The sequence below is a fragment of the Leopardus geoffroyi genome, chromosome A1, assembly GCF_018350155.1.
Source record: "Leopardus geoffroyi isolate Oge1 chromosome A1, O.geoffroyi_Oge1_pat1.0, whole genome shotgun sequence".
Lineage (NCBI taxonomy): Eukaryota > Metazoa > Chordata > Mammalia > Carnivora > Felidae > Leopardus > Leopardus geoffroyi.
Window position 1 is genome coordinate 157,632,623 of NC_059326.1, and position 25,296 is coordinate 157,657,918.

General features: G+C 38.2%; 1 protein-coding gene across 1 annotated transcript in view; it reads right to left on the minus strand.

Annotated features, from left to right (window-relative positions):
- Window positions 1-888: 888 nt before the first annotated feature.
- ELL2 (elongation factor for RNA polymerase II 2) overlaps window positions 889-25,296 on the minus strand; it is a 73,139-nt gene continuing 48,731 nt past the window's right edge. Inside the window, exons 5-12 of the mRNA XM_045498702.1 lie at window positions 19,423-19,682; window positions 15,677-15,801; window positions 15,433-15,520; window positions 13,266-13,836; window positions 10,586-10,652; window positions 6,996-7,167; window positions 4,857-4,901; window positions 889-4,766 (exon numbers count right to left, since the gene is read on the minus strand). Coding sequence (XP_045354658.1) covers window positions 4,650-4,766; window positions 4,857-4,901; window positions 6,996-7,167; window positions 10,586-10,652; window positions 13,266-13,836; window positions 15,433-15,520; window positions 15,677-15,801; window positions 19,423-19,682 — 1,445 coding nt within the window. The 3' untranslated portion in view covers window positions 889-4,649. The remainder of the gene's footprint in view (window positions 4,767-4,856; window positions 4,902-6,995; window positions 7,168-10,585; window positions 10,653-13,265; window positions 13,837-15,432; window positions 15,521-15,676; window positions 15,802-19,422; window positions 19,683-25,296) is intronic.

The window sequence follows — 25,296 nt, forward strand, 5'->3', positions numbered from 1 at the left end:
CAGGTTCCACACCCAGCACAGTGCCTGACGTGGGGCTTGCAGGCTCGATCTCACAACTGTGAGATCATGACCTGAGCCAAAATCAGGAGTCGGGATGCTTTAACCGACTGAGCCACCCTGGGGCCCCTGAGATAGCTTTTTACTATGAGGAAGAGATCGTGTGATTCCAGACCCTGCCTCCTGTCTCCACCTGCACTGTCCCAGTCTCCTTCAAATAGCCTGTTAAGACTGCACACATTCAAAAACAAGGGAAACATACTTTTTCTTAAAAAGTACTTGGCCTTCCTTCACATTTACCATTTCTGACAAAATCAACTTACAGACAATCATCTACTAGATATTACCCCACCCCCCACATTCTAGTCTCCTTTGAATCAAGAGTTTGTCTAGCCTGTGTGGTGTCACTGGAACGGTCACTTTGTGAAGCTCATTGTAAGGTACCAGCACATGAGGGGCAATATGGAGAAACGGTTAAGAACGCAGATGCCAGGGTCAGGTTTCCCAGATTCCACTGTTTACTAGCTGTGTCATGGACGAGTTTTCTTAAGTTCTCTAAGCCTCAGTTCACTCACCTATAAGATGGAGATAACAGGGTTGAGGTGAGGAGTAATGGGACAATGCACACATAGGAAACAATCGGTAAGTGATTCTTGTTCTCCAAGTAGATGTTGCCTCTGGAGGGCATGCCCTACACTTTGAAAACAGGCAGGTCCTGGAGCAAATACCCTGCCCCCACTTCCTAGAGTCGCCAACAAGAAATAGTTCTGTCCCAGGAGGATCATTTACATTAGGGCATCAGAGAGCACTCTGTTAGGGTTTTTTTGTTTTTGTTTTGAAAGATAAATTTAAGAGCCTTGAAAGGAGACAAAGGAAAAACAATTCCCAGCATTGCAAAGTTAACATTTTTATTGAACTGAAATTGGTGTAGAACAAAAGGGACCACCACAGCTGCTGAAAAGTCCTTGTGACATTTTACCTTTGAGGGTCCTAACATGGTTTGGGTGGAACAACTGAGAAACAGTGTTACGTGTGTGTGTGTGTGTGTGTGTGTGTGTACACACACACACACACACACACAGAAATACTTACAAATGAGCCTCACATCCTTGTTTAGTTTTGGATTACAAAGAACAATGATAACATCTTCTGTTGCCTTCATTTAGTAGTGTCAGTTAATATTCTTTCACAAAAGGTTCCTCAAAATGCTGGCTACAATTTTCCCCCTATCCGGTACACATAAGAAAAGGATTCAGTAACACTTAGGCAAGTAATAAACCATAAGAACTTCAATAGTAGTAAGGGCATATACCACGCATACATGACTCAACACTCACACTGCCAGAAATACAGTGAACTGGCTCAAGAGTTTCAGCCAAGTTCCAGAAGCAGAGAATGCACTAGTGGAAGGGGTAAGGCAACCAAGGAGAGTGTTGGAACTGATGGACCACTTGTGTCTAACCATTTCAGCATCTTGCTTCCAACATGCAAGTATGCATTTGTTTTACATCATGAGGTGAAATGCTTTAAGGGAAAAGAAAACTATAAAGTTTAAAAGATCAGAGATGAAAGGAAATGAATACGGAATTTTTACAGTCACTGTGCATGGAGCAATGATATAAACTGACCACACCAATTATTTTTGTGAGAGCAAGTACTGAACCACCATCAAACTCAAGAGTTGGAAGTTACCCCCAAGTATTCCAAGGGAAATAAATAACAAGATAGGAAACAGAACCCCTGCTTAAAAAACAAAACCACATCTAGTGAATGTTCCTTTTGGTTTGTACTCAGTCAGCTGCTCATTCAATCTGGAGTTAATCTGGTGTTGGTAAAAATTTCCAAAAGTGCTTCAAATTATTTTAGATGAAATGTGACAAATGCACACACACGCGCACACACACATACACACACCCCTCATTCTCTCATCTTGATAATGCTGTTTTATACTTACTGTGTCTCTCAAAACAACTAAATAAATCTTTCCACTAGAGTAACTGGTACTAAGTGGCCACTCATTCCTGAAGCAATTATTTGAGGGAATCTAAAAATCTTGCAGTAGGAGATAAAGGATGACTATAAATATTTTACTAGGCTCATGGCCATCTTCAAAATAGCAGATTCAGAGATTTATAGCTCAAATTTGCGCGACAAACACACATTTTGCAAGGATCTGCCCAATGTATATAACAAACATCTAAATTAAGGCTTTTATAGGTAGGTGGTCAGGTCTGTGAATGTGCAACGCTGGATTTTCATGACCTATCTCCAGCTTCCATTATCACCCAATTTGTAAACCAGAAGATGTGCTGTTGTGGGTAGGTGGGAGCTCCAAGGGCTAACAACCAGGGAAGGCTTGTTTGTAAACAAGATCTGAAATAAGAGTTGGCAGTGAAGCGATTGAGAGGATGCCTCATATCATGTAGAGGGAAGAGTGATTTGTACCTGCTGACATGGATAGGTATGAAATTTAGAGACCTAAAGGTTTAGTGCCATTACTAAACCAATGGTCCTCACACTTTGACTTGCAAAAGTCACCTGGAGCATATTTAGGAAAATGTGGATACCTGGGCCCTATACCCAGAGATTCTAATTTGGGTGATGCAAGTGTTTGTCCAAGTACCTTGCTTTTGAAAAACACTGCTCATAGCAAATAGCAGCAGACAATCTTTGATTAAAAGGCCAAGATGTCCAAGAAATGACACCAGTGAGGTCATTACCTATAGACAAATCCCTCAGGAGACTCCACCATAATATAAGGAACACATTTATTCCCATTTCCTATCTTTTTTCAACTCAAAGTTTGAAATCAATGAACATTTAGTAATGATTGTACCAATTCTGAGGTAAAAGGAAGAGCACCAGGGATCTCAATGCTAAAAGAAACCAATTCTTTAGGACATCTGTGCTACAGAAAAATCAAATTCCTGTAGTAATGTTATAGAGTTATAGTGTACAGGGTCTTGTATCAGTCTTTGTATCGTCTTTTACTTCTGCATACATTTCTATATTATCTACTCTTTCCAGTTAATGTTTTAGAAGAATTCAAAGAGAAAAGTTCATCTACATGCTCTCAGGTTCTCTAGATACCAACATTTTCTGGTTTATACCGATACACAACAAAGTTACTTATTTATTTATTTATTTTTTGGATGCTGGAGACAAACATCTTTATTAAAGATACTACCAAAATTTTGGCAAACATTTCAAAACAGATTTGTAAACATAATGCTTCCCTTTTCAACTGGCAGCACTTTGAAAAGACAATACGATAAGACAACACAACTTGAATCAACATTAGTTCAAAATCCTTATATTTTTGACCACATAACTTATGTTCCCACATGATAAAACAAATGATAGTTTAAATCAACGTCAACAGATAAACTCCATGAAATGAAAGTTTGTGCTGTTTGATGAATCACAGTATGTTATGGTTAAATATATCTGCTCTTTTTTATATTCCTGGCTCCCAGGATGAAAAAAAATCTTTAAATATACATTTCATGTAGGTAATAGCTTCTTTGCATATCTCTCTTCAAAAAATACTTTATAGCAGTATATAAATAGGTTACCTACATGTTTAATTTTATAATTTTGCCCCAAAACTATAGATCTGTTTCATTTTCATAACATATTGATTTTGCCCAACATTAATAAAGCTGACAAACTGTTGAAATGGAAATGCTTTTGTCTTCCATGATAGAAGTAGCAATTTGACAGAAAAAAAAAAAACAAAAACAAAAACAAAAAACCCTACAGTAACACTCGTCTGTTGTTTAACCTGAGCGTTTGGCCTACTGAGAGTAGCAGCTTTTTTCCTCCATGCACGCTCACATCCACACCACCTCTGCACACATACTGGTCGAGCACACGCTTTCAGACGCTGGTAGGCCACAGTATACTTCCCATTGCTCTAACCAAGTGGGAAGTAGTGTAGCTAATGATTAACCACACTATGTACACAACTAGCAAACACCTTAAGGCAACCATTGCAATGGGGGGTTAACTTGCAGGGCGGATTTACTGTTCTAGATCAAGTCAGCCTGTATGTACATATGTGTGCATATTTATACACATACACATACACCTTTCTATTTCTTAACCCTCCAAAACAATGTTTTAAAATTTTTTTTTGTATTTTGTGCAAATTTCTAAATATTCTACCATTTAAGGCAAAGAGTTTGCGTTAAGAAAGGTCAGAAAATAGGCTTATGTTTATCCAAAAGCATTTCACCTTGCACATTACTGTTTTTTTTTTTTAAACACACATAACTTTGAAGTATGGACATTGGATCCCCAATATCTTAAAAAAAAATCATTTCTAATGACAAACATAAGTTTTTAAGGAAAAGAGCTGATTTGAAGTATAGACACTGGATCTCCAATATCTAAAAAAAATTATTTCTATTGACAAACATAAGTCTTGGGGGTGGGGTAGGCATGGGAAGAAGGACCAGAAAAAGCAGCTTCAAAAATGCAGGGAAGCAAAGTAAAATGGAAAAAAAAAAAAAAAGTAAATAACTCAAGTTTACTAATACTGAAACTTTCAACAAGCAAAGTTTCATTTTTTTAGCATCTTAGAGCAACTCATTTGGAATTTTAAATAAATAAGCTTAAGTTTATTCACATCTTCTGGTCCAAGCAGAGATCTAGTGCCATGACTCTGCTTGCTGTTGGTCAAATTCACCTATTAGTCTTTTGATGTGAGCCAGCTTGTTATGAAGATACTCGCATCTGTATTTTTCTTCATGATAATTGGGACTGGACTGCAGAGGAAACAGACGGGAGGAATTAGGTTGCAGAATTTATAATACTGCCCCAACTACGGGTCAGAAACCCACAGCGATGATTCCTACCTGCTTGATCTTCTGATATTCTTGTAAGACTTCTTCATGAACATTCTACAAAATTAAAAATTAAAATCAGAAGGGAAATTTTTTTTTTTTTTTTTTTGGCAATATAAACAGCTAACACACATTCAGCAAGGGTGGGGAAATACTGATGATGGGAATGTAAATTGGTACGCTCTTTAAAGAAGGCAATTGGCAACTGCTATCAAAATAGCAAATGCAAAACTGACTCAGCACTTATACCTCTCTTTCAGATTTGCTTGCTCCTGAGTGAAATGCTGCACGTAGAAGGTTATTTGCTGCAGTACCATTTGTAAAGCAAAAGACAGTAAAGAAAATTTAAATGTCCATTAATCCATACAAAGGAATACGAAAAGGCCATTAAAAGGGGTAAGTGCTTCATGTACTTATATAAAGTTCTCTAAGATGAATTATATTGTTTAGTGAAAAAAAGCAAAGTGCAGAATGACTTATACAGTTTGATATCATTTGAGAAGAAATATAATACATTCTAACAACTTCCTTCTAAGATGCACGTTTCCTCTCATTTTAATGCAATCAAATAATGTGTGACAGTTTAACTTACTGGAACAGAAGACAATAGTACATATTGTAACTGATGACATCTTAGATTCAATTACATATAGCACACAGGTGAATTTGCTTGTGTATATACATCTTACATACACAAACCTCTGAAAGAATGCACTGGAAACCAGTACCATTGATTGCCTCTCAGGAGGGAAATTGGGTGGCTAGGGAAGATGGCTAATACTTATCTAACCTTATGTACTATGGACTAAGCAGTTTCCAAATACTTACATTTATTCTGCACAACTCTATCTAATCACTTTATTTTATGGATGGGGATTCTGAAGAAAGGTAATTTGCCCAAGGTCACACAAATATTCAATGGTAGAGCTGGGAATCAAACCCTGGCAGTTTAGCTCCGTAGCCTGCTCCTAACAACTAAGCAATCCTTGGAATTACATTTTAGTTTAAATATAATCATGGTACACTGGTAAATAATTACATGTTGAAAGAAAAGAAAAGAAAAGAAAAGAAAAGAAAAGAAAAGAAAAGAAAAGAAAGGAAAGAAAGGAAAGAAAGAAAGAAAGAAAGAAAGAAAGAAAGAAAAAAAGAAAGAAACACCCCACCATATCAATGACCTCTTGCACCCTTAAACACAAATTCCTCTGGCAAAGTCTTCCATAACTCTAGGCAGCCTGTTTAAAGATTAAGACCCACTAATGGAAGGCATGGTCTTTAGAGCACAGATGCTCTCAGGTTGTTTTGCCAATTGTGGGAAACCCATTCACGTTCTCTCATGTGGGTCCCTGTCAGAACAACTGTTACTAGGCCAGAACGAAGGCATCGTCTATGGTTGTGAATTGTGACAAATTTATCTGGCCTACGTAAGGAGGGACACATTCATTTGTATTAATCCTTTTGCTTATAACTATGAGAAAGAACAACCAGTATGTGGGTCTGGCTTTTACTGGTTTGCCAGCTATGGTAATACTACTAATTAAAGTAGGGAAGGGAAAATGGCTTAGTATCTGTTAACAAATGTCAGTCTTTGGAATAGCTGGAAACACCAAGCTTTTCTTCACTTAAGCCCCAAATCTCCGTGGTATTAAACCCTTTTTATATTTTATGTCTATATCTTCCCTATTCTAGGCCAGATTGAGTTTTTTTCTAAAAAAACATAGACTTGAAATAGCAATTTTTGGGAACAGCACAAGATCTAACAGCTATGGTCTGAGTTGGCAATGCAGTTAAATATTTCAATGAATTCCAAATCAACTTTTTTCCTATTTAGTTGTGTTTGCTTTTTACCTTGATACTCTATTATGTTATAGTAAATATATAAGCCTCTATTACATATTTTATACATATTATGTTATATAAAGTTATTTTCCACTGACAGAAATACAGTTCGTTGTGTTTACTTATTTTAGAGAACTATTTCAAATACTGTATTTAGTTTCCTAGCTAATTTTCAATGAAGACCAAAAGCTGCAGAGAGGCTGGTTTGCCAGAGGACATTCTCCAAAGGCCAGTGGGATGCCTGGGGGTGGACCGGGTAGAGAACAAAGAAGGTAAAATATGGAAGTGAGCCTGTCTAGGAGCAAACATGTTTACCTGATACTCTTTTGAGCCTGGAGAAAGCCGCTTTCGTTGTGCATCAAGTTTGATAAATCGTCTAGCTACAGTCTCCATCCTGGCATGCAAGGCCCTGTATTCATCATATTCAGCATTGAAGTCATCCTTGTAATTCTGGCGTTGCTCATAGGAGACGATAGCAATGTATTTTCTAATAAGAAAAAAGAAAAAAATATAAATGGAGAGAGACTACAGAGTAAACATAATGCACAAGTCTGACATTTAAAACAAATATTTAGAAACTGTATCCAAGCATGTTTCCCTAGATTGAAAGTTGCCCTGCCACTGTTTGCTGCCGTGTCACTCCTTCAAAGAACTTTCAGGTGAAATTATCCCACAGGAGAGCTTAAGATGTTCAGTGAAGGAAAGTTAAATGTGAAAAGAACACGGTGGCAATGGAATTGAAGTGTGACTAGAAAACAAGGCTTATACAGATTTAGCTTCCTAAACCTTTCTCTATCCAAAATAATTCACCACCACTGTAGCGGCAGAGGCCAACCCATCTGTTCCGAGTCACACGGAAACAGAAGGACTCGGTGGGTAACATGAAACCAGGAGAGTGTCACCCAGTCACTAAGTAAACGCTGAAGTCAAAGCTCTCTCTAGTTGTGTGGCTAAGAGGAGGTCTGTCTTTTGGCCGTTTACACCTGCTGCCAGTAAGGCGCCTCAGGCTTGTTCCCTCTGCCTCTTTCCTCCCATGTTTGACTAGGCAAATGTATAGAATACAAAAGGGAATGAATAATTTTCTTCTTTTGAAATGACAGACTGGAAGAAAAAAAAAAAAAGAAAAAAGGGCATATCTCTCTAGGTCTTTTCAGCCCTGAAGTGTCATATTCTATGTAACTGAACGTCAGTGTCATAGTATTATTCTAAGTTTCTTCACGAATCTGTTTTACTTTAGGGTGTAAATACCTCTAGGTAACTGGTGAGTGAAGGCCATTTTCCCAGAGTGTCAGTTTATTCAGTGGTAAGCAAATTAAAACATCATTTTAATATTAAAACACAGTATTATTTGTTTGTGGCTCTGGGAAGTGGGATCACACCAGGGGCTGGCCTGGGTCTCTGTACTCTGCGTTCCTGCCATGGAATGCTAAGTTCCCTTGACTTTCTGAGATAAAAACTGACATTCCAAAGCAATCTCCATCAGGGGCAGGTGCTTCAGCACTCCGGGACATGCACAGATATTCTTAACTGTGGGAAAACCTTGGAGTTCAGTCCTTCACAAAAATGGTTTTAGATAACCTTACCAGTTTTATTTAAAATGAGATGGCACAAATGTCTGGTTGGCAATGTGAGAAAAGCGATGCAACTGAGCACTTAATGTCCTCATTAATATTTTTATTCATGCCAAGTTAGCCTCTGTGGAGGTTCGGTTTCTAAGTGTGAGGGAGACAGCACTGGTATGCTGATGTCTCTGATGTAAGAAGAGTGTTGTGAGCCAAGCAGTGACGCAGGGCTGTCCTGATGTCACAGCGGAGGAAGCCCAGGGCGGGAAAGAGCTTCCTGGGGACAAGTGCAGGTAAGCAAAATGGCTACACTGCTTGAGAAACTCTGGCTTAATGTGTTCTACGAAATATCCTGCTTTCTCAAGATCACACACAAGGCTACACCCTCAGTATTTTATTTAATAATTTCCTTAGGGAAAAACACCAATCTGGCCAACAGTTGTGTTGCTATTATAGAAGATTATTTGGTTATATTGGCACTTTAATGAAAGGCATTTCACTATTTTTAACAAAAATTGTTATGGTTCTACAGCTGGCTCTAAATGCAATGACGGAATAAAATTTTAAAGGGTTTGGATATTTCACAGCCACAAGTAACAAAAGTATTCTTATTATATAAAAATTAGGGATATTGTGGTTTAGGTATGAATTATTCAGAGGCTGATCATTAAGGTTTTATTGTATGTCTCTTTGGTTTTCTTAAGAAACAGCTTAAGTTCTGTAATTGCAGTGATTTTTCTGAAAATCCATGCTTTCTCACCATTTTAAGAAAATTGGCTATAATCATATAAGACAGTTTTGTGACAAAATAAATTGCTTTTACTTTAATAAATTAAGCAAACAATTACACAGGTTACATACTTTTGTGATTTTTGAGAGCCAGAAACGTGACAAATGTGCCAAAATGCACTGAGGCAGATGCAGTGACCATCCCTTAGATTAGGATGTTAAAAACCAGTTTTTAAATATAGAATTAACTGGTTAAGTTGACAAAGCACAGCAACATCCTGAGTGCATGAGGAAAGGGTTAGAATTCTTTTTTAGCCTCCCCCACACGATTCTGTCACATAGAACTAGTTTACATCACTATTACAAAAAAGAGGAATTCAAAATCCACCGCAAGAGAATGAGAGCACAGTCCTGCAGTTGTCAACGGAGGGGGCCGACTTCCGCAAGACTTTTAAGGAGAAGTGGGTTTGCAGTAGGAGAGGCGAACCCCCTCATCAGTGGAGCCAGACGCTATGCTGTCCCCCAAGCAACCCTCCCTGGGCCAGCTTGGTGGTGGCCACTTTTCAAAGCTCCCCCATGCCCCGAACTCTAAAACCAAATACCGCCTCCAATGAGAGAGTGCTCGGTATGGTTTCTTGGGTTCTTTTTAGTCAAGAGATGATAACCAGCATTATGGTTTCATGCTGTATCATTCCCCAATAAGTATAGCTTTCACACTACTGTTAAGCAAAAGTAACACATTTTAAGTATATTCTTTACTCTGGAAATCAACATTTTGTGGTACACGGAATGCTAAACAGCACAGTTTAACTTTGTCCACCATGAGATGCTAATAGAGGAAAAAACGTTCATACAGCTCAGAGTCCATTTTCCAATCTACATTCAAATTATTTTGCACACTTGTTCATTTTCAAAGCTATCTGCAGTCAAATCTGTTTGTTCTTCCACTCTCCATTTTTCCAGGCTCTTGCAACTTAATTATTTCTTCTTACAGAAGCCTTTGAGTCTATAAAAAAGCTAGAATTATGTCTACAAGTTATAATTTTTGTGATAACCAGTTACAAAAATGTCCCCAGCTCAGCGTTTAGCAACTTGTTGTCATAACAAGAAAAACATTATAACTGGTACTAAAGTGAAATGATCTGATTTTACTCTTCTCTCTTTTTAAAATTAATTCCATGGCAGAACTTTATTTAAATGAAAATCAGTCTATCTCTACTTTGTATTAACTGTGGAGATTTAAGTACTTTATCAGTAATAAACTCTCTCTTTGGGGCAACAAGTGAATGTGCATTGATAGACTGTCAGCTTTGAAGAGTCAGACCCCTGAAATCCTCCATAATCAAATGCCTGACCTGGCCACAGAACAAAGGACAGGCTTCTCTATACTTAAAGGCCACAGAGCAGAACTCAGCGCTGGGGGAGACACAACCTGCTTAGGCAGACAGGGGTGGATTTGGGACGAGCAGGCTTAATGGCAGCCTTTCAAATGCAGGGGTGGCTCTGGGACTCTATTTCTGGAACTTCTTTTCTCATTTGCAAATTATGGGAAAAGAATTTGCAAACTTTCTAAAATTAAACAGTTCTCTCCCATTGGCAGACATCTGAACTTACATCAAATAATCTGGGAGTTCAATTGTTGAAGAAGGCTCCGTGGAGGCAGTGCAGCCCTCTTTAACTCCTACAAAGAAAAAAAAAAAAAAATCAAGCTTTCACCCAACAGTATGGTTATAAAATGCCTATAATTCTAAAATAGATCAGAAACATCTGGAACACTCTTCCTCAAATTCTATTCTTCCATCTCAATAAGCAACAGTGAGCAAGGAATACAATTGCACACGAACAACAGAGGCCCTGTGAGCAGGGCCAGCAGAACTGACGCCAGGCATTGAAAGCGCCCTGGCTACCGCAGTGTCTGCACAATAAAGGAATTCCGTCTTAACCCAAGGTCAGTCTTCTATTCTTTCAATAACAGTTGTGGCATCTGCCCAGCAATTCAAAGACTGTGCTGGCAGATGCAGCCACACAATGGAAGATACAAATTTTACATCAACATCTACTTTTCATAGTATTCGAACAAGGCAGATGAGACAATGAAGTCAGGTAGCAGACCGCTTCAGTCACTGTATTTTATTGCTACCCTTTTTGTATGCAGACAGTGGAAGGGGTAGGAAGTTTTCCCATATGGGTTTTGAAGTAATTTAAAATAAGTCATTACTGAACACCGATGTACACTCCTCTGGTCTCTTATCTCTAAATCTCATATTACTACACAGATTTGTTTAAAAAAAAAAAAAAGACAAATAAAGTGCCAGTCATTCATGGCTATGCTATGAAAATGTGTAAAATCCCTCACTCAGGATTGTATTTGTTTGAACACAACCAACATTTCCTGAGGGTAAGTTTAGACTTTTTATTAGGGTAACTTTTTATCATTCAAACTAGAATTAAATTAATAACTCACATCCTAACCCTGCCTGCTGGCAAAATGGACATGTTCAATATAAAACAAAAGTGAATATTTGATAATTCCTTAGCTCAACATTTTAAAAGACCAAGTATACGAAATAAATTATGCAGACTCTGTGGCCTTACTGTTGTGTGTGTGTGTGTGTGTGTGTGTGTGTGTGTGTGTGTGTGTGTGTGTATAGACTTTGAGACACCCCCCACTCCTTTTTTTTTTTTTTTTTTTTTTTATAATAGCCTGAGTCTTAAAGGAAAAGGCATTAAGTGCATGTCACCTGGCTTCTTCTTTGCCATAGACCTAGATAAATTCCAACAGATTCAGGGGATGTGGGTCTGGATCTATCCTCAGTTTGTGATAATCTCAAATGGCTTTGAAAGGTACTACATCCTTAGTGAAGGATTCAGAGACTCAGGCTGTTTCTTCAAGTCTCCAACTCTGAGAACACTCAAACTTTGCTGTACATCTCAACATACTGGGATCCAATCCTCCCAGCACTAGCCTGACTCAGGATCACCATCTCAGCGTTGGAAGTGTGTGGACTGGGATATACCCAGGTATACTAACTCTGAACACAAGGTGTTATTACTGCTTGCCTCTTCCTGACTTGGCAAATTTAAGTACAACAGTGTTTGAGGGAAAAAGCTTACACCTACCTTTTGGGTCACTATATAGTATCACACTGATCTAAATATTTCAACAGATAAGCTGTGATGTGTCAATCCAGGTCAGTGAAGGCACTGCATTTTACTATGCTGCAAAGCTCCTCTCATGTGGTAAAAAATGGTCAGTTAAATCTAAGAATTACAGACTTCCAGTATTATGGGCAAATTACAGAAAGGCAACACTCTTTAACCTCTTCATTAAAGTAACTTTTCTAAAGTCGTATTTTCCTCGAGAATTTTGCTTTGGTTATGCTGAGTTTAAAATTGGCAGCAATGCTAAATGAGGGGCTTGAATCTTGGATGTGCTGTTTGGGGGACATTAAGGTTTAGAGCACAACTTTTTTTTTTTTTTTTAAATAAGAAAAATATAATTTTGTTACTAGGTGTTAAAAATCATTACACCTTAGGTAAGTGGTCTTCCTATGATTAGTTTTTCTTTAGAAGCATTATTTTAAGCTTCTTTACATCTCTAGGTTATCTGGCTTTTTAAGTTTTCAAAAGCTTGAAATGGTTAAATTTTACTAATGCTAGTTTACTAAACCAGTGTTCTCAAAATTGAAAAAATAATTTCTTAAGCTCTATCAAGCAAATTGCCAACAGCCTTGCATAAGACAAATTGCTTTCCCTCTGAATAAAGATGATGTTATGGATCTGCATATGCAATCTTACCTTGCTGCTTTTATAAAGAATTTGACATTTCCCCTGTGTTAACATTAATTAAGGCAGGGGTGACCCTGTTTCTCTGGCAAAGAAGGAAAAGAATTATTTTTATCGCTAATTGTGTGTCTGGTAAAATTAGTTCAAGAATGGCAGAGAATAGGTCACGTTGAGGTTGTGCAATACCCTGACAGTTATGGAAAAGAGCAACAAAGTCTACCTTTTAAGAGGGGGTCTCTAGAGGATAACAGTCATTTTCAAATGTTACCATGTTATTATCAAATTTAGAAACTATGTTTAATAGTTGGCTAAAAAGAGACCAAAAATTACCGATGTTAAATATAAGAAAAGAAAAATCTGCTCCAAAGCACAACACTAAGATTATTAACACAAGGTCATTTGATAAAAAAGCATTACTAATTATATAAACAGCATAATGTCCCTCACGATAGTCTGCTCTGCCCGATCATTTAACACATGTAGTTGGTTTTACAAATGTAAAGTGTACCTTCATTGGAATCTGGACTGGAGTTGTTCAGCTTGGCAATTTCCTCTTCTCTTTTAAGGTCCTCTTCCTTTTCTTCAGTCATCTCAATGTCATGCTTTTTAATTTGGTCCTTTTCCTTGTGTTTTTTAGACTTCTTTTTGGATTTTTTGTGAGACATTGAATGGGTTTCTTCCATAGGCTTTGGACACTTTAGTAGAACTGAACCAGGGGGTAAGGTTTCCAGAGAAGTCCTAGAGGTATATTTGTCTTGCTGGTCCTCATAGATACTACTGTTTTGACTAAAACTGTCAACAGGTAGGTCTTGAGTCCCCCGGCCTTCTGGAGTGCTAGGGGAATTGGAGTTAGAATTTACAGTCTGAGGAGGGTTGGAAACGGGCAGGTGGGTTGAAGGCAGTGGTGGAGGGGTAGGGATGGCAGCAGCTGCAGGAGGCGGCAGGAGGCCTGCAGCAGATTTTTCACTCGTGGGATTCAAATGACCATTTAATGTTGGCGGCACTCTGTTTGTCAGGTGAGATATTCGAGCTTTCTTATTCATTAAAGGATCAATGAAATCTGAATCTAAAAGCCGTTTCTGTTGGGGAGGGGCAGAAAAAAAAAAAACGAGCCACTTTGCATTAAAACAATACGTGCATCATTGGCTACCATATGAACAACTGTACTTATACTTTCTGATCATATAGCCCCACCCTAAGTTCTTGGAGAGACTATGCCATTTATGTGGACTGTACCACTTAGGAGAGTACTAAGAAGAGGTAACCTTCTTCCTCTGAGGGCTGTGGCTGACCTAGTTATATTAAAAGAGAGGAAGGAGAAAGCAGTTTGTACCATTTCACTCGGTGAGGACTAAGAAGGGTAGGTAAAGGGCAACAAAAGCCTACACTTATTTAACCTCCTCTAATGTGCTAACATGCTCTACTTATGAATATTTTGGCTGCCATTTATTATTTTACCTGTCTTAAAATGGGAACAGCCAGCACCTTCAAAGTAATTTCTCTAAGTATCTCTATTATTGCTGAAATGCTATTCAGTTTTTTTCCCCTCTAAATATATCTCTTCATCAGATTGGAAGGTAAGTTTTAATAACTAGTCCATAAAAATGATATGGAATTAGTATTTCAGAAATTTAAAAAATTATGCTAATACTATCCTAATCCAGCAATAACAATATTTAAATTAAAAAGGGAATTCAGATAGTCGAAAAGTACAAAGCATACATCCAATGTAATAATGTGGCCTAAGCTTCACCTTGAAAAAAAATAACAGTTAATCATCCCATTAATTATTCTGTTTCCAATTTAGCACCATTGATTTGGCAGCCATTACATAATTAGATTACAGTATAAATAACTTCATGGCAGTTGGCATTAAAAGTGAGGATTCTGTAGACAATGTACATGCAAGGACAAAATTACTTTTATTTTGTTCTCCCTCTGTTCCTCACAATAGGTTTCTAACAGTTTTTGACATGTGAGTAGCCTTTTGCCCACAGCAAGCTTACTGTTGTTCACACATCTGTCCTGTCTCCCGAATCCTTGGGAGGAGGGTCCAGAGAGAGGAGCACTGTGTGAGCAGCACAGGGGTAGATAGGTTTGTCCCACTGTCAATCCCCAAATCAGGGAAATAAAGAATCTTTTGGGGGAAATTTTAAGCTGGAAAGAGTGAGGTCTAATTGGAATATTCTGACTGGGATTTAATTGAAAAATACGTTAAGGACACACATGTATGAAAAGGACAGAATTTTTTATTTGCTTATTTTATAAACATTTTTCCTTAAGAATATTTTTCTGGAACATGTTTCAGATAGTATTAAATGCCTCCAATTTTCAATATAATCTGAGACTGAATACAGGACTGGGTAAGTCTTCTAGGTAGTGACCAAATAAAAAAGTAGATAATCTTATAATAAAATGGAAACTTCAAATATGGAAAAGCAGAGTAGATATTAAGCACTTTGACAAGCAGTGCTGTGTAGTGAAAAAGAGGTGCAGGCTGTGAGCCAGGACCTGAATTCTAAACAGAGCTCTGCCATGAGCTGGCCATGTGACTTTGGGTAGGCAAGCTGTGCGGCTTCTCTGGGCCTCATTCTCTCATGCATAAATCAGACCACGTGAACTAGCTGGTCCCTAGAGTTCACTTAGGGGCTATGGTTATGTAATTTTAGGAATACCTGAGGAGAAGATGCAGCATCTCTACTAGAACATACAGGAGATTCTGAACGGCTGGTGCTGGCAGCATTCTGAGATGGATTTAGTTTTCTGTAAAGGATACATACATATGTTCCAGTTATGAAGAGAATTTTCAAATGTTCATGACAAAAAGCTTACCCTTGCTTCTCTTTTCCTTCTCAACACTAAAATAACAATAACTAATATTATCACTTACTTGATCGGTTTCAAAGAAGAAAAATTTACCTTGAGAGCACTGACTGTAATGACCGTCTGTCGATTTCATTGTATCCAGGCCAGTCTTTTTGAAGTTCTTTAAAAACATAATCCTTTAAGGTATATGAGAGGTCCTTAGGATTCAGATTGGCTACCTGGCACATAGTGTGACAACAGAGCATTAGCCGTTTTTGCTATTTCCTAACCCAAAACAGGCAACATTTTGCATTTACACTGAAAACAACTGTACCAGTTGGCTACAAAGGGACTGCCAGTTTTGCATATGACAGGTCTCAATAAATGCTGTTTGACTTCATTGGGGAATTAAAACTTTATATATGCAGCTAAATATTTTTTCCCTGAATGTCCACCACATGACATTTCTATTCAAACAGCCTACTGAGGCAAAAAGTGGAGGAAGATTTATTTATTTATATATATTTTTTAAGTCAAGTTTTTCTAGTCAAAAGAGTTAGGTTAACAACTTCATTATTTACTTCTGGCCATTAACTCCCGTTACTTGTGAGTCACAGTAAAAATCTTTGATCATTTGTATTACGTACAAACAGTGCCCAAATGTTGGGTTATAAACTTTCCCTTCAGCAATCAGCAGAAATTATCTCCATAAATAGTATCAATTCTGATGCCCTTGTCTGTCATTTCCTTGGCTTGCTAAGCTTGCTTCTTGTAGTTGCCAGATCTCCTGAAGAAACACTTATTCAAAGTCCTTGAAATTCCCGAAAACCAATAAATGGAAACGTACAGCAAAATAATCCCTAAATTATTGTTATTAGTCAGCTAGTTTATTCTCAAGTGTAATCTCTTCTTATTGCTTAACTGCAATTTGTACAGTGTCCAGGCCTAGATTCCATCAACAATACAAATGTACAGATTCAGGTGCCAAAGCAAGAGTCATGTTTAAGACTGGTGGAAAGGTAATCCTCCAGTTATTTCCTACTGAGATTTTTTTTTTTTTTAAGTTTATTTATTTTGAGAGAGAGAGAGAGAAAGTGAGCAGGGAGGGACAGAGAAAAAGGGGGACAGAGGATCCAAAGCAGGCTCTGTGCTGACAGCAGACAGCCTGATGTGGGGCTCAAACTTGCAAACTGCAAGACCATGACCTGAGCTGAAGTCAGACACTCAGCCAACCAACTGAGCCACCCAGGTGTCCCAAAAATGCTCTTTTTAATAAATTGACTTCTTTCTGTGTCTTTTTAAAGTACTATCAAATATACTATGATAGTTTATGGTTTTTTTTACAGCTTAACATTAATCTAACATTAATACTGTTATAAAGTAGAAAATGGTAGGCTTAAGATTCAAATTTGCAAATAAGATGACATAAAACCAGATTTCTCAAAGTGGAAAAATACAATGCTTAGCTTTTTCCTATTATCCTCAGGACTACGGACTATCCTCAGGTCCTCATAATGGGACCTTCTCCTGCTTTCCTCCTTCTCCCTTTTTGTCTTTTTTGTGCACTCTTCTATATGCTGGAGTGCTTAGGACCTATTGTCTGCCTTGTATTCTTCATTGTCATCATTATTTCATTCAGCCTTAGGGCTTTCTTCTTTGCTTTCTTTCATCTCTACAACAAACATGGGCCTGGAACTCATGACCTTGAGATCAAGAATCCCATGCTCCTCCAACTGAGCCAGCTATAAGGCTTTCAATAGCCAATTGATATACTGCTATCTCCTAATTTATAATTCTACCTCCAGTTGTTGTCTCAACACCATGGCCTTATATGTAACTACTAAACATCTATCACTATTGGGTTATGGCTAACAGACATCTCCTGAACAGAAATCCTAGTGCCCCTCCATACACCTGTTCCTTTGCCATCCCTCCCCCTCTCAGTTAATGGTCAGTATCCATTCAGTTGCTCCATTTAGTTGGTCTGGGTTAGAGTGCAGACACTGGCATTTTTTAAAAGCTCCCCAGAAGATTATAATGTGCAGTTAAGATTATGCTCTAGATTCTGCCAAATGATTAACATAAAGACACTCATAGGGGCGCCTGGGTGGCTTGGTGGGTTAAGCATCCAACTTTGGCTCAGGTCATGATCTCACGGTCCGTGAGTTCAAGCCCCGCGTTGGGCTCTGTGCTGATAGCTCAGAGCCTGGAGCCTGTTTCAGATTCTGTGTCTCCCTCTCTCTCTGCCCCTCCCCTGTTCATGCTCTGTCTCTCTCTATCTCAAAAATAAATAAACGTTAAAGATTAAAAAAAAAAAAAAAAAAAAAAAAAGACACTCATGTCCCATTTGCTGCTGAATTAAGCATACCTACGTTTTAATGTACTTATGTCTATATACATATAAAGAATCACATAACTACTGACATCAATAATACCCTCTGTGTGAATGAATTGCCTCTGCCATCATTTTACATTTTATCGTATAAACTTAGGAGGTAATTTACAACCTCCCTGGAGATTCAGTCACCAGATATTTTGTGATATGTAGCCTGAACCTCCCTCCTTCCCCCCCCCCAAAAAAAAATTAAAACACACACTCTGACACTCATTCATTCTTTCACCCTGTCTTTTGAGCTCTCAAAACTGCTATGTGACATATGGATTTAAATTAAGTGTTTCCAAAAAGTGCTCAAACAATTTAATAAGATCCTTGAGAATGTCCAAGATACACTGGGGGTTGATTATCCTAGAATTGGAGATTTTGGCTTTATTCTTTCATAATATTTAGTATCATGACTTGAATGTAAGAGAATAGATGAAAAAATGGACTTAAAAGTGTCATTCTTTGAATAATAAATGAAAACCTATAGGTTTATTTTTTTTAATGGTGAAATTTAAGAACTGTGGAAATGTTACTGCTTTAGAAAAAAAATTCTTTGATTTGAACAGTAATCAATATTTATGACCCCAAATCAATATGAAAAGTATAGCAAATTATAGTTTGACAAACTAGTGACATCAACAAAATCTATGACCTACTTTAATACTTAAGCTTGTGATTATAAGGTAATTGATCAAAGGTAATACTTTACATATTCATATCCCTTAATAAAGACAACTGAATGATCTCAGCACACTCAGTGGCAAAAAAAGGTAGAGTAAAAAGCATGCAGGGCAAGACACATTTGAAACTATTTAGTAGGTAAACATATTCTAGCTTATACAAACCAAAGACTGATAAGAATAAACCGTACAACTTCACCTATATAACAATAAAAATTACAGCAGTACTTTAGTGACCCAAGACCAAAATCAGCCAACAAAAACTTCTTACCTTTTTGGGGTGCCCAGGTGGCTCTGTCGGTTAGGCATCTGACTCTTGATTTTGGCTCAGGTCATGATCTCACACTTCATGAGTTCAAGCCCCGCACTGGGCTCTGCGCTGCCAGTGCTGAGTCTACTTGAGATTTTCTCTCTCTCCCTCTCCCCTGCATGTGCATTCCCTCTCTCTCTCTCTCTCTCTCTCTCAAAAATAAATAAGCTTAAAAAAACTTCTTTTATAATGGAATTTCAGAGCAAAATTTGTTTAACCCAAATGAAGATAATGACTTGAAACTTCATTTTTAAAGCTTTTTTTAAGCTTCTAGCTTATAAGACCTACTATAAATGACCACATTTCAATGAGCTTTTCATTAGGTGTTTAAAACAAGATGGCTTAATATTCAAGAGTTATAATTCATATACCATTGATCAAAATGATCCTGAAATTTCTCTACCTTAAATAATACTAACAACAAGCCTTCTGAAATGAACTTCTCAACAAGAAGGCGCACAGAAGGAACTCTCTCCGCGTGTCTCACCTGTTGCAGAATTGCTCCAAGGGAGTTCTTGTCTTTCTGATTGACACCATCTTTCTGCAGTCGAGCCAGGAGCTCCGGTTTCTTGTAAGCCTTCAGTGCCAGTAAGTGAATCACCCTGTCCCTATATGGACGCTGAGAAACACTGCTGCCTCCGTGAGTCTTTCGAATCGTATTTGCAGGATTCATGGGGGTTGACCGTTTCCTCTCAGGCACTGCATCTGAAACAGCTTGAGGCGCTTTCCGAATTTGCACTCTTTTCCCTAAAGTCCAGTGGAAATGACATTGTTACACATTTGTGGGTAAGATTATAATGAGCATCTCAGTTTCCTCAACTCTGATTCAGGTACTTCTTCATTTCTGGAGGGAATTATAGGCCACTTTGTTTCAGTTTTTACATTAAAGAGATATGCAAACAGAAAGCTTTTTGAATAAATGGCCTAAGATTATGGATTTGAAATTGTCTTGATAGAAGCATTTATTGGAATAAATATGTATATAGAATCATGCTGTCCATTTAGCTACATATGGATATTAATTAGTGACACAAACTGTAGCAAGTGGTTGGGAATTTTAAGGTTGTAGGTAGTTCATGTTAAGTGCAAATAAAGTAATTTCCATGCTTACCCATGCCATTTACTGACCTTATATGTACATATTATATGTCATTTCTTTGGCAGAAATGAATATAACAAATGTGAAATGTGAGCAATACCTGTTGTATCTCACTAAGAACACAGTTTTGGCTAAGCTGAAAAATTATCTTAATCTCACAGATTCAGGGACCACAAAGAGGGGAGTCAGACATAATTTGGGGTCAACATTCACAAGGGCAACCACAAGACATACTCCTTTTCAATAGGCCGTAACAAATTTTAGGAGTCAAAAGACAAAACCAAAACCAACAAAAAATCTCAGAGGGCCAGACAAGCAGATACTTCCTCTGCAGGGCTGAAGCTACACAGGTGAATTAGAGGAATGGAAAATGGTAAAAATGAGGCCTTTCCATCATTCCTGCCAGGCGAGTGCCATTTGGTAATTAACCCACTTTCTGCTTAAATTTAACACTGAGAAGTGGCAAATGTTTCCTTCTAGAAAAACAAAACCTGGTAACAATTCCTTGTTGAAGAAAAAATTAGAATTAAACTGCTGTGTAAGACCCTCATTTTATCATTTTTGAGGTGGACTCTTATAGCACCTTTCATACACTCTGAACCTCCAACTCTATGCCATGTGGTTGGGGGGCGGATATTAATAATATATAATGTAGGACAACTGCATTAGGAACAAGACTAGCAACTAGAAACAGATAAGCAAAAGCAGTCTCTTCAGTGCTGCAGTCTGGGGTGAAAACAGCTTAATGGAGCAAGAGCAGTACTGATAGTAACTCTGTCCATGCAGGGGTCCTGAGGCCTGGCCAGAGGGGCTATTAGTTTGACACAATCCTACGTAGAATAGAGGAGAAAGGGTGAATGATCTCACTGGCTTTTGTATTTCCCTACTGCCTGGACATAACAAATTGTAAATATCAGATTAAATATTGCACAACAAGAGAACTCAACATTAAAGGAGCACTACTCAGTGATAAGAAAAGCTATTAAGGTGCAATTAGAGTTTTGGAGATAGATTTAGATCTGGTTTCTGTATTTTTCTTAGAGATAGATCAATGTCAGATGGGCAGGGAGCTAATATTTATCATGAACCAATTATGTGGTGGGGGAGCACTATACTAAGATCTTTACACTCATTAGATCTCACAATACAGTAACCTGATGAAACAGGCATGGTCCCACTCACAGATGAGAAAACTGAGACTTTCAATGGGATAAGCTCAAACGGTAAAGTGCTCACTTAACATGTGGAAGGTTCTGTTATTAATTAGTACCTAAGTTTTCCTACATGTACTTCTTTGTGGGAAAGGCATTATGAACAAATGCCCAATGTCTGCCATTGTTTCATCTTAGGCTGTAAACTCCATGTGGGCAGGGCTGTGGCTGCTTTGTCCACTAGCAGACCTTGATTCAGTATTTGATGACTAGCAAAATGTCAATGTGAATGACAGCAAGAGAGCAAGTAGACAGCAGAGAAGCCGGAATCAATGCGGTCTGTATTTTCCCACACTGCCAGGATGCTAGCATATGAAGACACACTAAAATTTCTAAAACAGCAAACATAAACCTTCCAATCTGCCACTTCTTAGTTATAATCGTATTAACAAACACTACTGTTCCTTGAAATTTGAATAGGAATTTGTGGGGAAAAAAATCCAGGGTCACAAAAGTTTAGGAAGTGCTATAAATCCCACACTCCTACCCTACCCTTTGTAACCTGTTTAGCTTATACTTCACCAAACAAAGCTGACTATGGAGCCCTGCCCACCACTCTTCTCTGGGGAGGTGAGTGGACAGAGAATGTTTTTTAGCTGGGCTCACACACACCATGATTGGTCATTTAGAATGAATTCAAGCCAGCAAGGAAGGCAAATAAAAACAAAAAGTGACAGTACTACCAGTGTTTTCCAGGCTGCCCTACCTCCTCTGTATGTCTGACCCACCTCTGATCCTCAGTCTCCAGAAAGCCCCAAGGTCTCCTGAGTTTGCCCCTGCCCCTCCCTGAAGTAAGCATAGGGCAGACAAATAAGGGAGGCTCTCTAAGAGGAGCATGGGTATGATGTTTGACCAAAAATTAGAATCTGGTCTGGGATATGACAGCAGTGGAGTCTCACCTGGGGCCTAATGCTAGGCTGTCACTGGTACATGAATCTCCTACCCCTAGTACACTCACTTCACCTTTATCTCATTTTTCCTTTATTTATTTTTTACTTGTTATTTTTTTTTTTTTAATGTAAGCTTTATGCCCAAAATGGGACTTGAACCCAGGACCCTGAGATCAAGTGTTCCATGGTCTACTGACTGAGCCAGCCAGATGCCCTGTTTTCCCTTTGAACAGCCACTTGTGGGGTAACCCATTTCTTTTAAATGCTAAAAGAACAACAGAGCCACACTAGGCTACTGAGTTTCACACAAAGACTGCCGCCCCATCAATCTGTGCCTATTTAACCAGGAAGGAGTCCTCTAGCTCAAGGTAGGACAGAGTACAGATGAAGAAAACATCAGTACTCTAAGTAGTTACAGAATTGAGATGCTAAAAAGAAAAGCCAGAAAATGTCAGTTCAAAGTGGGCAGAAGAAAGGCTTTATTTCTTTACATTTGCTTCAGAAAAGCTCTTTTAATAAAGCCCATGGGAGAACTTAATTCTCTTCCCAGACCCAACTGCTAATCAATTCCCTAGGCTCCTTATATAAACAGCAGCAGTGGGTCTGATAGAGTTGGGTAATCTGGGACTATATCTGAACTGCTGTTTCATAACAAGGAGTCTACTTCTAACTTCTCCATTTAATATGAGATGGTGAAAGTATTTATCCCTTTGTCTAACGGCTGTGAGTAAACAATCTGAAAGGAAGGTGTTAAAATAGTACATCAGAAAGAGAGCAGGGATTGCCATCTTCTGTAGCTGTTTTTCTGTTCTGTGGAACCTGATCAGAAGCCCTGGCAACACGGACCCAATGCTTTAAAAACACTGGCAGGACCTTGATGACGGGGTGACTGTCATGGTTAAATACATAAGCCAATGCAGTGGAAACCATCTCCACATTTGGCATTTATGATCACTTCTTCCAAAGGTTTATTATTGAAATATATATTCGTAATGGTCAAAAATGTTATAATTACAAAGGACTTTCGATGTTATCCAGTTCAAATACCCCTTATCTAATAACTGAGAAAATTAAGGTCCACAGATGTTAATTTGTCGAAGGTCATTCAAACATGTACTACATCATCAAAAATAAGCAGGATGAGGCAGAAGTTGGGAAGATTGGAAAAAGAATCCTAGAAATTAGATTGGTTGGGTTATTTTATACACCTAAATAAGTATTAGCATGTATTCCCAATTTACAATTCAATAACATTTCAGAATTTAGGTACAAGTCAGTGAGCAGACTTATTAGTAAAATGGAAGCAGTGATTAGTGATTTTGTTTTTTTTTAAACAAAGGGAAAGGATTATGACAACACAACAATGCTCACCACTGATATAAATGTCATGACTAGAAGTGGAAATATTCTGAAGAAATACTAATGATGTTTTCTAGGTTAAAGCCTCTCCTGCTCCTCTCCAGGCTAAATAGATTTTGGTTTTGCTCAGTCTACAAGAGGGTCACAAAAGCTTATATTTTTGGGTGACTAGGCCAGGTGACCCCTAGGGGCAGTCTTCACCCTCTCACACTGAGCTTGTGGCCCAATTCAGCTGCCAGAGGCCTGGCCTGGCACTGTGCCACCACAGCCCCTCAATGAGACTAACATTATTCCTATTTGTCCTCCACCCAGGCTGACGCTGTTGAAAGAAGCCTTGTTCGGCAGGTACTTCTAAGGTGGCAGAGGTGAGCTTCTGGTATCATTTTATATGATATATTCAATTATGAACTAAAGGAAATAATACAACGTGTTAAGAGGCCAAACCCGTATTTGATATTTGTTGATTCTAACTATGTGATACGTAAAATGGAGAGGCAATGATAACTTCCCTTATGGGGTGATTTTGAGATCTAGATGAGTAACTACATGTAAAGTGCTAACCAGTGTCTTTGCATAGCAAGTACTCCGTAAGTACTGGGTACTGTTAGTATTGAAGGGTGAATGATGAGCATTCCAAAGTAATGAATGAGTCAGTTTGGAGGTACTAAAAAAGGCAGGAAGACACAAACTGAGCTGCCTAAAAGAAAGAAACATGGTAAAGGACTAGCAATGAATAAGATTAAAAGAAAAAGGTCAAAATATACCATAACAAAGAAGAGTAAAAAATTAAAAAGTTTTGAATTCTGAGGTGAGGAAATGGAGGCAGTGCAGAGGAGAGCAATAAAAATAATTAAAGAGTTGGGATACAGGCCATCTTAAGAAAAGTTAAAAGGAGCTGGGGTTATTTGACCCAGAGAGTAAAAAGCTGAGGAGGTTAATGACAAGATTTAAGACCAGAGAAGAACACTGTACTGTGCTGGCGGGCCACCGGGGCACCGAGGACAAGCAGAGTGGAGCACGTAGGCTGGCAGATATCACTACAGGGCTCTGTGGGGCAAACATATGTGTGTGCAGAGGGAGGCCAGCTTGTCTGAGAATGGCATGGATGTAATCTGGTTCAAATTTAAGCTTAGATAACCTCAAATTTTATGTAGTCACTCCTAAAAAATGTATGTAAGTTATCTGTAATGCCTATAAGAAACCCTGCAAGTTCTAAAATTCCTTGAAGGGTATGGTTTATGTGATTTTATGTGTTGAAAATTCTGCTGTGTAACATGCTGTGCAGATAAACTGTATCTGACCCTATCAAAACAAACAAACACACAAACAGAGGGGACACCCAAGGATAATTCTATGGAAAGGTACAATCACTGCTTATTTGCAGACTTTGGAACAAATCAAGGTAAAGTTTTTCAGCTAGTTCCATTGAGAGGGAAAAAAAATCATTTTGATGGCTTCAGTCTTCTTTTCCTTTGTCAAACACACCAATTTGTCTCACTGTTTATAAATGGTAGTATTGGACAGAGTAGAAAAATATTTCACAGTTTGTACTTAAGTGTGCCAGATTGTGTGTGTTTTTAAAACAATTTAAGATTTAGCCTACTACAGAGAAAGTTAATTAAGTTACTTGTGAGCATAAAGAGAAAGAAAGGAAGTTGGAAGTTGTTACCTCACTCAGCAGGAAAGGGAAGGTGAAAAATCTCACTGCTGGTAACTTAGTGGGTTGGGAATGGGCCCCATAGGTACAGATACCTGGGGAATCCATGAATTGTTGTTAAACCAAACTAAATGTATCTAAGCTA